The following is a 14,689-nucleotide window of genomic DNA, read 5'->3' as shown; positions in this document are numbered from 1 at the left end:
CTGCCGCAAACCCACTCCCCGGCGGCAGCGGGACCCCCGGCGCAGCAGCACCCGCCGCCGACCGCCTCCGGCCGGTGGCGGCCACTGACGGCGGCTCCCTCGGAACGCACCAACAGCCTCCGGGGGGCGGAGCAGAGCAACCACACAACCGCACCCCCGCCCGGCCACCGTCGTCTCCCCCTTCCCGGCCGCTTCCGCCCGTGCGCGCCCCGGCGCGGCACCGCCCCTTCGGCCAATCACATGAGTGAGCGCGGGGACCGCCGGGAGCGGGCGCTACCCGAGGGGCTCGGTTTAAGGCGCAACATGGCGGCGCTAGCCGGCTGTTGAGCTGTCGGGGGTCGGAGTAGGCGGCGGGGCCGCGGAAAGGCACCGGCGGGAGGACAGGGGCAGGGCGGGGGAGCCGGCGGGGCTGGGCGCAGAACAGCGGAGGAAGGTGGCGGGGCCGGCTCGGCGCCCCGGGTGGCGGCGGCGGCGGAGATGGCCCAGTGCGTGCAGTCGGTGCAGGAGTTCATCCAGGACTCGTTCGTGCCCTTGGTGGCCGCGCTGTGCAGCGAGGAGGCGGAGAGGCTCACCCGCAAGAACAACCTGAGCTTCGCCGAGCTGGTGAAGCCCTTCTGCCGCCTCACCTCGGAAGGTCGGTGCCGGGAGCGGAGCGGGGCTTGTTTACACGGGGAGGGGAAGGCGGAGCCGTGCCGCTCCCTTCCGCCCGGCGGCCACCCGAGGGGCGAGGGGTCCCGGCTGGCCCGCTGGCGCGGCCACGCCTCCTGCCCTGCGGCACGGGGAGTCCGAGCCTAGCGGAGGCGGAAGGCGAGACCCCTTCCCCGGGCCACTCGGTCGGGTGCTAGCCGGAGCTGTGGCCGGCTTTGCGGAGACGCGTGTGCTGAAGACCCCCGATAGCTATTAAGTCCGTTTAATTTTATTCGATATGTACTTCTCCATGGAACCTCAGAAGTTAGCCTTCTCCTGGAGACATCTAGGAGCACATGGCTGAAGAGAAAGGGGTCTGTACATCTGGCTTTTCCGAACGGATGTCTTCTTGCTTTAAAATGACTTTACTATTATCTGGCTGATACTTGTACCTGACTCTTGCTGTAGATCTTGGGTTTGACACTTGTAGTAAGGCTGTTAGTGAAGTGCCCAGCCATCGAAAGTATGGTCTGTCTTCCAGAAACGTTAATTGTAATTTTGGTTACATGTCTGTGCTTTCTCTCACTTGTACTTTCACTGTATATACTTCTTTTGTTGATGTTTCTATGAGTAAGACCTGTGCAAAGAGAAGGTAGGAGCTGAGCTGGTTATGTGGCACAGGTGAAATGACTATGTAAAGTAGCAGCAAAACTGGAAATTAACCACTTGAGAGGAGCAGTAGGGTTCTTTTACTGTGATGCTTTACCTAATTATCTGGATATATATTTTTTGTTTAAGACATGCTTTTCAAGTCACTCCTCATCAGAGTAATATGCAGGACAGCGTTGGAATAGAACTACTTGTCAGAATGGCGGTGTGGTGACACTTGTTAGACGTGGTTTCTGATAGACACCTAGCTCAGACTTGAGTCTCTTCATGTCATGTGTTGAGGAAACAGTGCAAGCAAATGGAGCTTGTACTGTCACTTGAGTGAGATCTTTGAATTGCTGTTAAAAAAAATAGCATCAACTTAAAAACTAGTATGTGTTAAAAATCTGCCTTAAATCTCTGGCAGGTCTCAATAACTTACTAACCATAACTTGTTTATAAATGTTTGTCTTTAGCAACACTCATGAGCTATGTGAGAATGCAGCAGAGATAAAAATCCTAAGCACAGAAGCTCACATCCTTGGAGTTCTGAAGTTTCTTAAATATCTCTTTAGTTTTTTTGGCGAAAGGGTTTCAAAATTTATCTAGCAAACAAAACCAGACAGACTATTCAAAATGCAGCATTTATTTTGAAGAATGCTTTATTCTGTTGTTGCTTTATTATGACTATTTTTGTTCCAACTGTTGTGGCAGTTAAGGAACTTGTGAACCTGAATTATCCCTAGTGTTCCTTGTGTAAATGCAGACCTCGGTAATATGATTATAAACCAAAGTAGTCATCATCCTCTTTTAATAGAGGAGTTAGTTGTGGCTAAAGATTAGACTCCCTCCCTTGACATAACATAGGAATTTCAGCTTATTACTTGAGAGACTGACAGGACTTGATTTGTGTTACTATAAAAACTTCACCCTTTGATTTTCATCATTTTGTAGTGGTTTTTCGTGTTTCTGTAATTGGTCTTTTGCAAGGTCTGTCATGGAGTAGTATAAGTGAACATCATCATGAACTGCATCTAAGTCCCCAGGATACAGTTTTAATTTCTTAATTTTGCAGCTGTGGCTATTGTAATGAATCTTTGAGAAGAAGCATCCTTGCTGTTCTGTGTAGGCTGCCTGACTTTGAGAGTCTGAACCATCCTGTTCAAAACCTGACCTGAGAGTCAGAGAACCAAGAAGCTGAAGCTGGTTCAGTGGGGTTTTTCACTACTCTTATTTTCTTTATTTTGATTCAACAGGCTGCAAGCCTGACTGCAGTTCTTCACTCAAAGTGTGAGTTCCTCTTCTAGCTTCATGGAGAAAATGTTACTTTGTGCTATATGTAACTTCTTGTGATGAAAGCCAGCAAGCATATGTGAGTATAGGGAAAGCAGTACTAGGCATTTGCTTTGGGCAGAAGAGTAAAATGAAATTTCTCATGAGCTTGTGTAATGATAAGCAGTTTTTCTGTCTCCAGAATTTGTGGAGCTCTGTGGCAGGGGAGCTACTAGTTGGAGTTTGCACATGCTTTTGTATAATGACACTGCTAACTGTATCCTCTGCACAAGATGTGGAAATGTAGGATAAATTCTCAAATGGCTCCACCTTAATAGGTTTGGCCAGACTTAGAAGTAAATTTTTTCTGTGGTGTTTTTCATATCCAGTTAACAGGAGGAGAGGCATGATTAATGATCAGCATGGTACAACAGACTGTGTGTACATGCATGTCTCCACAACTGCATTTTCAGTGCTTATGATTGTTTTGATGGTTTCACTTGAAAGCACAACTCTTTCTTAAGGCAACATGAAATGCTGTCCTTCTTTAGTAATACTTCTGCCTTTACTTAGTGGCTATTTCACTGAATTCGTAATGTAAAATCGAGTTGATTCAGTATTTCATCTCTAGAAATAAGCTGTCCCTTGTAATAGTGCAAAACTTCATAAAGTCCATGTGTTACTTCCTGAAATCTTCTGTAATTTGAAGAGCTCAGTCACTGGTTTGCATTTTTAGTCCTGTTACAATATAGTTTTTTCTCTGAAGTTTAGGATTTACATAGCTTATGAGCCTCTTGAAGGCTGCATGTTCATTGGTAGTCTCACTTAGAGAAGCAGGGCAGTAATGAAATTAATATCCTGTTTATGTGTGAAACAGTTCTGATACACAGAAACCAAGTTTTCTACTGTGCCTGTATTGATTGTCCTTCACATGTTAACAGAGATGTGAAGACCCAGGCTGCTACTTGATTCTTCAGGTAGTGTTAAACCACATGCTTCTTGTGGTTGCTCAGTCCAAGGAGACCAGATTATATTGAATTTCAAGATTTCATATCAAACTCCATAAATACACATAATGTAGATGGGAGGTGGGGCAGGCCTTGCACTAATCAGTATTAACCTACTCATCAACTTTTGCCTATCAGCAACTTGTTAATGTTGGTGTAGCCAAAAATACCCTTACAGTATAGCAAATTGTGATGGTAGGAAATCCTGAACACAGTGTCTAAGTGCTCCATACTGTAATTTTTAGCTTCTTAACTTTCATAAGAAAGTTTATTTTTGTTATTGAAGGAGAAAAAGTTAAAAAATTGAGTGAACAACTTTACTGTCTGAGTCTTGACTTTAGAGAAAAACAAAGCCCTCCCCAAAATTTAATCCTTCTTTAATGAAGGAAGCCAAAAGTATATTGTGGATTTTATACCTTAACATTTATTTTCAAAGTGTAAGTCCTTCTTAAGTATTGTGTTTGTTAGTAACAATTGATGCTTAATTTAACAAATGTATATATGATAAAGGTAGGTTTTCTTTAAAATAACATCAGGGGTTTAAGAATCTTTAAAAATACTATATGAACTAATACTGATTATTTTCAGCTTCTGATGAGAAAGATCTTCTAAGGTATGTTACTACTTCTGCTTTTGTCAAAATTCTTTCTAAGCACTTGATGGAGACGTAACAGTTGAAATTTTGTATTAGAGTTCCAGATAAGAGTTTTGTGGGTTCCAGGTGAAAGCTTTACGTGGTGTTTCACGTCTGTCCTTTATGTCCTTAGCATTGCACATATGCCAGAAATATCATCTGCGTGCTATACAGAAATGTTTGCTTTTCATTCTTATGGCTATTATATTTTTAGGAGAGACACCTAGGATGAATTTTACTGTTAGAGCTGCACTGGTAAAGGCAAATTGGCTTCTTAGTTTTTTTTGTCTGTCCCTCTTCCTCTACATTTGATCTTTTCAGTCATTACGTGATAGTAGGGTTGATAATGTAGCTATATGATGGGATGGAAAAACAGTTCCTCCCCTTGAGCTTTCTGATAGAAAGGTTGAACTGAATGAATTAAGTTAAGCCAGCACAATTGCCCTTGACTGCATTGATGGACCATTTGAATCTGAAACTTACAGGTGAAAAAAACATGTGTTTTCAGGTCATTTTGGGCAGGATCAGTTCTCTGAACTGCTTCACTATGTTTTTCCATGGGCTTCAGTGCTGGCTAAAGGTTGGGAGTGAATGTGTGAGTGAGGAGGGCAGAAGTACACCAGTCAGACTTGAACTGTGACAGGCGCCTGCTTTAACAGCTAAAGTGGACTGTAAACACATCTGGTGTTATCTGGCTGACTTGTGTAGTTGTTACTTCTGAAAAGGCTTGTGTAAAAGGTGTGGAGTGCTCTCCAGGCTACTCAGTCCAAGACCTGCACAGTGTAAATTTTGTGGTTAGTTGCAAGTTAAGGAGAAGAAGAATTTTCCTTTGTGCTGCCCTTTATATGCTAAACATGGATATGTGAAAATAAAATGCAAAAGAGTCAAGGGCTGTACACCTGATATTGCCAGGTGTCTTAGGTAGCTATACTCTGTGTGTTCCACCTGCATTTGCAGTCTGGATGGCTTGGTGATGCTTGTGGTTTGAAACAGGGAAAATGTTACTTTTTGCTCTCTACAACTACCTGAAAGGAGGACAGAGAAAGAAGGTGGCTGGTCTCTTCCCCCTGCCCCCAAGTACCAAGTTGATAGGACAAGAGGTAACAGCCTCAAGCTGTGCCATGGGAGGTTGGCATATCCATGGGATTGGATATTGGGAAACATTTCTTCACCAAAAAGGTCATCAGGCATTGGAACAGGCTTCCCAGTGAAGTGGTGGAATCACTGTCCCTGAGTGTTCGAATAATATGTAGATGGGGGCCCTCAGTGTTACAGCTTAGTGATGGACTTGGCAGACCTGGAGTGAAGGTTGGACTTGGTGGTCTTAAAGGTCTTTTCCAACCTAGTTATTCTAGGACATGAGAAGTCAGAGCAGGCCCAAAATCGTAACATCTGCTGAAAATGTCATGCATGCTTTTTTAAAAAAAAAACAAAAACAAGCGTGTCGTGAGGCAGCAAGTTTCACAAAGATTTTACAAAGGAAGCTCTGCATTTACAAGTCATGTGAAGCTCCAATTATTGCTTGTGGTAAAATGTAACTTTGTTGTAAGATAACTTTGGGCTGCAATCTCTTCTTTTAGTGAAAAGATTGCAGAGCTAGGCCTTAAGCAGAAAGGTGGGCCAGTACGCAAAAGTGTAAAAAAAAAAAAAAACAAACCAAACCAAAAACAAACAAACAAAACCCCTAAAAACACACACACACACCCCCCCCCCCCCCCCAAAACACAAATAAACAAAACAACTGCCTTAGTTTTCTTCTGATTAATAATATTTTGGTCTTCAGGAGACTGAGACTATGAACACCAGCAAAAACACCAAAACAAAAGTGGGGACTTAGGGAACAAAAGCAGTCTCATATTATTGAAGACAAAAGTGAGCTTTGCCAGTGGTATTTTCTAAACATAGAAAATAAAGGCCCCCTTCTTATAGCTGTCTCAGTTGTGTGGAATTTCAGCTTTACCTTTCAGTTAAATGCATTAATCATCTTAGTTAAAAGTTCAAGTTCATTAATTATCTTCCCGGAGTTTTTGCTGCTTTATCCTTTAGGCTTGGTATTGACCCCTTTGCATGGGCTTGGAACTCTTTTTGATGATATTTTCTGTGTAATGGCTTTCTTCAGGAAGTTGGTCTTAATGGAAGAAAAAGATTTATTTATTTTTTTTTTATAAGTAGCACAAAGCCAAAACAGTGTGAATTACTGTATGCTAATTACGTAAGGTTGGTATCATCCTTTTCAAGGCTCAATTTAATAAGGAATGTTTCCTTTTTTGAATATTATCTTGATGGGTAACAGTCCACTTCTAAAAAAGCAGCATCTTCACAGTAGCAACTTAGGTGCTTGCCAGCTGCTTGTAGTTCTGTTATAAACTTTAGGTCCATGGACACTTTCACTGCATTGTTGGGATTGGTTTTGAGGCTGCTTGCAACAGTCCAGTATTTATAGGCAAAACTCTCATGCCGGATTCTGAAATAGGTATTTAATACTCGTAAGGCTTTTTCTGATTTTTAAAGAAGTATTTAGGAGTGAACAAAATACTGGTGTTACCAACCTTGACTTTTGGATGAACTAACCCTATGCTGTCCCTGTCAGGTTTCTTGAATGCTATTGGGTACTGAGGTTTTTCCTCGGAAACTGGTGACTCCTGGGAAGATGAGATGTTAGGTGAAATCCATATGTGGTTACTATAGGCTTTCTGCGTGAGTACGTCCCACAGTGAAGGGGGTGCAGCAGTATAGGGCATGCATTTTTGAGTACATTGTTATTCTGAGTGAATATTCTTACAAGCTAAGATACTATGCTGTGTTTTCATCAGTCTGCCTGGATGAGCTTGATGTTGAACATGAGTAATTTTTTTGTTCTTGCCTTCTCCCCCTCTCTGTTCTTAATATTCAGGTATTATGGACTGTGATCTAAAATTGATGATAGAAGGGTTTAGTAAAGAAAGTAACCTTCAAAGAAGAAAACCTGTTGGAGAAATCCTAATGTATGGTAACAATTTTAACTCTGTTATATTCCTCAACAAATTTCCTTTTCTTTTTTTTTTTTCAGTTCACATGAGAGATCCTAATAATCAGCTTCACATAATTAAAAATTTGAAGATTGCTGTCAACAACATTATTACTCACCCACCTCAGCCAGGTGCCATTCGAAAGCTTTTGAATGATGTCGTGTCTGTCAGTCAGCCTGCTGAAGGACTGGTAGCTAATGTGATCACAGCTGGAGATTATGATCTCAACATAAGTGGTATGTAATAATATTGTGTTTTTCATAACTTAATCTGGAATTTACTGTAAGGTTTCTAACCTTGATTTCAACTTCATGGCACGTATTAAAATTGCTCTGAGAGTTGATCAGTCTTGAGTCATTGTTTTTACTGAAACTTCAGAGTTATCAAATAGTTTTGGTTTTGTATCATGCCAGAAGGGTGGTTAAACTTAATAATTCTTAATTTAATGTGTCATAATGTAATTTTCTGAACCTGTGTTAAGTCATATTACTTTAATGTAGAAAATACATATTTGGTTGTGTTAATAGCACAAAGTTTTCTTGTTACGAAACTGATAATGCTGACTTGTTACACTTGGCTGAATAAATATCAGAGCTTATTTATAATGTTGGTACCAAAGTACAGATTTATGTTGAAGCCAGTCCTGTTGACTTCTGGTTTTATTTTTACTTAGTGCTTAATGCATAGAGTTCATGAAGTTGTTATAACAAGTGTAAGGGGAAAAGAGGTTTTTGAGGAAAGGTGTGTGATTCCTTGTCTTGTTTGTTTTTGGGGTTTTTTGGTTTTCTTCTTTTTTTTTTTTTTTGCCATGAAACTCAGTGCTTCATATTTCACTGTCAAAATGGCTAGAATATGCTAAACATGTTGGGTTTATATCTCCAAAGGATGACGCATTGTGAATAATACTGAATGAGACCTGATCATGAGAGCTGAGAAGATTAAACTCCTCCCAGCTAAGACCCTAATCCATTAAAGCCTTTGAGTACATACTTAATTCAAAGCATGTATTCATTGTCCTGTTTAAATGAGTAATTTATTGTACTGAAAGTTCAGCATGCAGTAAGGAATTTTGCTCTGCTATAGCAAAAGACTGATGAAGCTTCATGAGAATTAGTAACTGATAACATTTTTTTGTATTTTATCTTGATGAAAAATTGCATAGTTCTCCATATTTGATACCTAATTTATAAGGTACATCCTCAACTTGATGTGAAATATTGATAGAAAAGGAAAAGACTTGAGCTTGGAAATTCTAGCTTTTAGGGACTATTTGAAACTGCACCTTTTCCAGTTTCCATGCCCTTGTTTATCTGCGACATTGGTGAATTGCTTTCTTTTTTTTTTTTTTTGTGAAATATTTTTGAGGGGAAGTCTGCTTCAATTCTAGAGATTGGAAGACCCTAAGAAAGCAGAATGGTTTCAGTGAAGAGACTTTTCCAAAATATGTCTAATGATCTTAATTTAAAAGTGAGGTATTGGAAGAAGGGAAGAAAAAGAGTGGCTGTATCAAGCTGTGCTTTGTAGCTGTAGAAGCAAATAACTGCTTTTGTATTCCTTGTTAGCTGCTGGAGCCTCAGATGTGCAAATTGTCATACTTGACTATCTTCTGTCTCTCAATGATTAGGTTTTTATTTCCATATGGACTGGCTATATGCTTATTTGACAAAAGGAGACATGTAAGATCATGGAGAATGACAAAATCATGTAACAACTTCCTAGTTTTGTGATACCTGGTTTAGGACTTTAGCACAAAACACTGGTACAGTGTTATTGATGATGAAACTTGGATCCCATTACATTGTAGGAGGGTGTGAGGAAGGCCCTAGCTTTTTGGCAAGAATTTTCTTTTTCCTACATAGAAAATTATGAGTGTTTACTAAGAAACTTATTTTTCTCAACTTTGTTAGAGCATTTTGTGGAAAACCAATGGAAGCATTCATTCCTGGCAACAAAACATAATCTTTTAGCATAGAAATGTGCAATACTCTATTTTTTAATTTGCTATTTTGGTTAATTAGTTTTCTGGGGTAGCAGTATTAAAACGTATTTCATTAATCTTTAATGATGATCAAGTGCAGTCTAATTTGAAGGTTCTGAAGGAGGACATAGTCTTTAAGAAGCTCACGTATGAGTGTTTCTAGCACTGGGAACGTGATCCTGCTCTCTTTTATAAAAGGTTTAGAACTACTGTAATGAATTGGTTTAATTGTTAGTAATCATTCTTTATTACACTTGTTTAATAGTCTCATAATTCCATATCCTTGTACTGAGAGACCTGGCTGGTTGCTGAAGGGGTGCTGATGTTCAGCCGTGCCTGCTTTTCCCATCTGCTGGTAGATGTAGAGTGAGGAAAAGTGTTTCCACTAAAGACTTAAGTTTTTTCTCTCAAATAGGTTTTCAGCTGGATCACTTTCCTGGCTATGTTTGTTCAGAGCTGCATGATGCTGATGCTGGCATGCAGCAATGCAGGAATATGATGTGTAGATAAGGGAGAATGTTGGGACAACCACTTCTGGCAGCTAACATCTTCAGTTATTTTAACTGTGGTACTACAGGCTGAGAAATCTTAGAAACAAGTGTTTTATTTATAGTATCGTCCAACTACAGAAATAAAATGGTATCTAAGTATAAACTTAATTGTTTACTACTTTATAGATTTCTGTTTTTATTCAAGCCCAGAGTTCTGGCTGAACCAGAAATTAATATTGAATTCTGTTAAAGTACACTGTCAAATGTTGAGGATCCTGAAATGGTTATGATTAAGGTTAGCTGGAATCAAATACCTTCATTCCCTGATAGGCCTGCATGGTATAGATTTTCTGCTTCATGCTACCAGAGTGTAAAAGCCAACAGTGTGTTTTTAGTATAATAATATGATGTTTTTTCTATCAGATCGCTCAGTTAAAGCTAGTGTTCCTTGGTACAATAATTGGAAAGAGACACTGATGGAACTGAACACATCCACGTTTTATTCAGGTATTTTTTGTGGTTGGTGCCAACTTGCCAAATTGCCCTTTATTCCTTTTCCATGTGCCCCATCTACCTTTCCTTACCATCTGCTACAACTGTTTAGCACTCTTCTTGGCGTAGATGTGTGTTCCTCCATTTTTTCCCTCCTAAATGAAAAATTGTTGGTGATGGTTATTTAATTTTTCTTCTAGTCACATTTCTACTCCTGCTAATCTAAATCATTTGGTCTTTCCATACAATCAGTAAGTCCAGAGTGGTGGTGGGAAGTGACCTGATGCTGTAAAAGCACTATCTTGTTTGATCTTAAGGAATTGTATTCTGTCACTGTGTATTTCAAATATAAATACTTCCTGCTTCTCTATAGAACTTCCCTCTCAGGGTATAGTAGTGCTTTTCAAATTGGAATTTAAGTGCTGACCGCGCTTAGAGCACCTGTGTCTCTGTTACATTGATGTTCTTTCTGGAGAATGACTCTTCCAAACAAACAAAAAAAAATCTTTCTAATACATTCCCATTTGGTTTATAAGACTTATTGCTACCAAAATGCATTGTTTTTTTGATCTCTCTTCTTAGAGTGAAGGTCGTGTTACAGTCTGTAAGCCAGATTTTTATGATTTTTCCATTTTAGATATTGAAGTTTATGCCTTTGGTTAGTAATAACTGTCCTTTCAATAATATCTGTTAAGATGCTGCTAAATGCCTTCCTTTTTGAATGTGCTAGAGTACCGTTATCTGTGAAATTCATCTTGATCAGTCAGGTAGCTGAAAAGTACAAAACTTCATCAAGTAGACTTTGCATTCTAAAGCTGTTATATATGAATATTACTTACCAGATTTTTTTCTTAACAATTTCTGAACATATCAACAAGTTTCCTATTATACTTCAGTTATGCTTGTTTATTATAATGGAAATATACTACTGGAAAAAAGCAAAACATAAGGTCTATGTGCCTAAATGACAGTGTTGCTGTGCACTGCAATAACATGCTATGGAATGTGAATTTTTAAAATATTATTTTGAATATGGTACATGTTTATTATTTTAAAAATCTGCGATGGATGATAACAACCGTATAATTGCTCTTGAGTGAATACTGTTACATGGGTTGTGGTTGTGTAGAGGAGATTCAGTTGCCTCTTTATCCACTTCCAAGGTTCTTAATAGGCTGAAAGAGAGACAAGAGGGGGATAACTCCATCCCACAGAACAAAGTAGTGGATCCCTGTTTATAGCTGTGTTAGATTTTTAAAAGCTTTTTTGCTGTGGTTCATCTGTAAAAGAGAAAGAGGAAACTGAAAACAGCTTGAAACTAAAATGTGGTTGGAATTTTGGCCTTAAGCAGTTTATCATTGGTTTGAAACTGAGTTATTACAAGGCTTGGTTATACTTGTGAAAAATATGTATGAGAGTCACTTTCTCATGGTTTGTTTTTAATAATGAGCTGTTTCCCTTGATTGAAATAGCTGTCGTATTTACATGTAGGACTTGGTAAAGCCAAGGGCTTTTTATACCCTAGATGAATGCTGAGAGCAGTTGCAAGGGAGGCTATAATCAAAAGCTAGAAGTTTGCCTTGTACAGATCTTTTTTTTTTTTTTTTTTAATGTGAGATGTGCTAACTGCCAGGCTGAGTTCAGTTATGAAGTGTGACTATATCTGACTTCTGTGTGGATGAAGCTGATGCAAGAAGTCCTGAATATGTAGGATTAAGCAAAATGCGTTAGCTTAATGCATTGTAAAATGCAATGTAAAAATGAAACTCACTTTACTGAAGTTAGTTAAGAAATTGAGAGAGTAGGTTGGGGTGGGGCGGGCGGTGGAGTGAGGCCTTACAAGGCATTAGAAATTCTGACATGAATTAAATCAAGAAATGTGTTTTCTTGGGGCCATATAAAGAAAATATCTTCATGATTTCTCAATGCATTTTTTTTTTCCCTGTTAAAAAATTGTTGTTTTCAAGTTTGCAGGTGAGTTTACACTGGATTCTAGTTAACTTGAGTGTCAAATCAGGTTGATTTTGCTTTGGGGTCTTTTTTTTCCACTCGAGGGAAGGAATTGCAATACTGAGGTGGCATAAAACAGGCTTGAAAGAAAAAATACTTCATTACTTGAATGAAAGTCGGAGTGGAAAGAAACAGGATTTTTAAGTTCATATTTCTTTGAATGTCCCAGGCGTACTTGGTTCCTCTTGATTTGTTGCGCTTAGGAAGACAAAATCCATATTGGAAAAGGGCATTTGAACATGGCAGATTAACATTATGAGGCATTGCATGGTACAGCTTAGATGAGAGCTTTCAGCTTTTTTGATCACTGCTTTGCCAGCTGCACTGTTTATTTTAGCAGGGCAGAGGAAAGGGACTACTGTCAAGTCACAACACTTGTAAAAAGCTTTAGACAGACTGGCAGGCTAGGATTTTAATAATCCTTAATTCCTCTACATACTCTAAGTTTGCTTTTCAATCAATTTTTACATCCCTAGTGAGGCAAATTCAATGAGTCTTCAAAGAAATTTTAGGTTTTCTTTCCCTTTCCCAAGTGTGTATGTTTAAAGAGGTGATAAAGTTAGTTACTCTATCAAGGACTGAATACATGTGAGCTTATATTGAGGAAGTTGGTACTTAAGATACAATTCAGTTTTACATGATTTGATTCAAGTGTTACAGTTTCTCCCACTTGTGTATATTTTAGGTGCTTTCTCCTTAAACTGTTTCCCCCTCTTTGCCCTGCCATGCAAACCTTGTCAGAGTTTACAAGCTTCACTTTTAGGTGTAGTCTTTCATATTTCCTTTTCATAAAAGAGTACATAGAAGTGTTGCCAAATATTCTAATTTATCCTATCTTATTGTGTATTCCAGCTACTACTCCTTGGTTTGAGAATTACAGAGAATGTTTTCTTCAGTCCATGCCTGCATCAGATCATGAATTCTTAAACCACTATGTTGCATGTATCCTTTGGGTGTTTGAGCTCTCTAGTGAAGGCTGTTAACAGCTGACTGTAGAAATGGAGGCTTTGAAATTTTGCAATAACTCTTTTTGACAATAAGATTTGAAATATATCTCCCCCCACCATTATGTCTGTACAGGCTAATTTAATAAGGGGAGTCAGGGTTTTCCTTTTTGGTCATTTTCTTTTTTTAAACCAAAACATTTTTGGTTTGTGGGTCTTTTTTTGTTTGTTGTTTTTTGTGGGTTTGTTTGGGTTTTTTTTGTTTGTTTTGGTTTTTTTTGTTTGTTTTTTGGTTGTTTTTTTTTTTCCCTAAAACTTAACTCTAGCCTAATTACCTGTAAACTAAACTTCCTCATCCTGAAATGCTTTCTGCTGTAGATCTTATCTGTTGACTTTACCTTATGTACAACAGAGGCTTACTGTTTGGGGTGCACCTGCTGCTTTTTCTAGCTTTTTCTAGCAGATGGAGGGGGAGGTTGGGGAGGGCGTTTTGGAAAATCGGTGAACTTTGAGCTATTTTGGATGAAAAGGAGCCTGGAAAGATGCCTAAATGCTTTAACTTCCCCTTTCTACCCTTCCTCCCCCCATGAAAACTTGTGCCTTATTTACTTTTCTACAGGGAAAATAAAAATATGTACTGTTTCATGATGGTTAGCATTACAAAAATTATAACACTGCAGGTTTCATAATGCCTGCTCTGTTCTTAACCCTTTACTGTACTTTATCATTTCAGTATGGTGGAACAGGTATATTAATAGCCATTACAGAGAACCATTTGCGCAGAATTAACTTGGCAAAATATTGATTCTGGCCTTTGATGTCTAAATTTTCATGACATTTAAAGTACAACTTGCTTTCTGGGCTCTCTGAATTTGGTGAGGTCTTTGATTTGGTGAGTATGTGTACCAGAGCAGAATGTTCCTCATTAATAATTGTGTAGTTGCAGGGAGGTAAAAACCTGAACATGTTTTTTTACTCAGATGATATTGCTGTGTTTATAAATACCAGCTGTTATTGTTGCTCAAGTGATACTTTAAAGTCCCAGCTGTCTTTGAAAGTTGAAAACTGAAGGTTAATTTCAGTTACTGTTTCATATGTGAACAGTTAGTCTGTATCTAAAATCTTAGATGGACTATTAGCTATTATGTATCAGCTTAAGCTTGGATTTAGTATAGACTCCTGTTCCATCTCATGTTCAGATGTTAGTTAAAGGAGTGCTTAATAGTGTTTGTTTTATAGTTACTAAGGGCAAATTCTAATTACACAGACTTTTGTGAAAGCGTGTTTCACAGGCTTAAACATTGTACTCATTTGTCTCATTTTATGCACTTCCTATTTTATTATATGATCAGAGGTTTTTCCTGGATTCTTTTGGGAAGTGTCCTTAACTATGAATTTAGGCATGCTTGTAGTTTCTTCTAGTGAACCAGAGCCAGTAGAGCAATTTCTGAAGCTGTCTCAAGAACAACATCGAATTCAACATAGCAGTGAATACTTATATCCCAAGTGGTTTATACCAAACACTCTCAAATACTATGTGTTATTGCATGACGTAAGCACAGGAGAAGAGCAAAGGTG

At 39.0% G+C, this 14,689-nt stretch overlaps 1 protein-coding gene across 2 annotated transcripts in view; it reads left to right on the top strand.

Moving 5' to 3' along the window:
* Nucleotides 1-390: 390 nt before the first annotated feature.
* The window catches only part of TRAPPC8 (trafficking protein particle complex subunit 8), a 50,113-nt gene continuing 35,814 nt past the window's right edge, over nt 391-14,689 (top strand). Inside the window, exons 1-5 of one of the 2 annotated variants that reach the window (XM_065668183.1) lie at nt 391-634; nt 7,238-7,432; nt 10,089-10,172; nt 13,020-13,109; nt 14,512-14,686. In XM_065668183.1, coding sequence (XP_065524255.1) covers nt 478-634; nt 7,238-7,432; nt 10,089-10,172; nt 13,020-13,109; nt 14,512-14,686 — 701 coding nt within the window. In that variant the 5' untranslated portion in view covers nt 391-477. The remainder of the gene's footprint in view (nt 635-7,237; nt 7,433-10,088; nt 10,173-13,019; nt 13,110-14,511; nt 14,687-14,689) is intronic. The other variant, XM_065668184.1, reaches the window with a different exon arrangement.

This window comes from Lathamus discolor, chromosome 2 (genome assembly GCF_037157495.1).
Source record: "Lathamus discolor isolate bLatDis1 chromosome 2, bLatDis1.hap1, whole genome shotgun sequence".
Taxonomy (NCBI): Eukaryota; Metazoa; Chordata; class Aves; order Psittaciformes; family Psittacidae; genus Lathamus; species Lathamus discolor.
The sequence above is the reverse complement of the archived record's forward strand: the minus strand, read 5'-3'. Positions and strand labels throughout refer to the sequence as shown.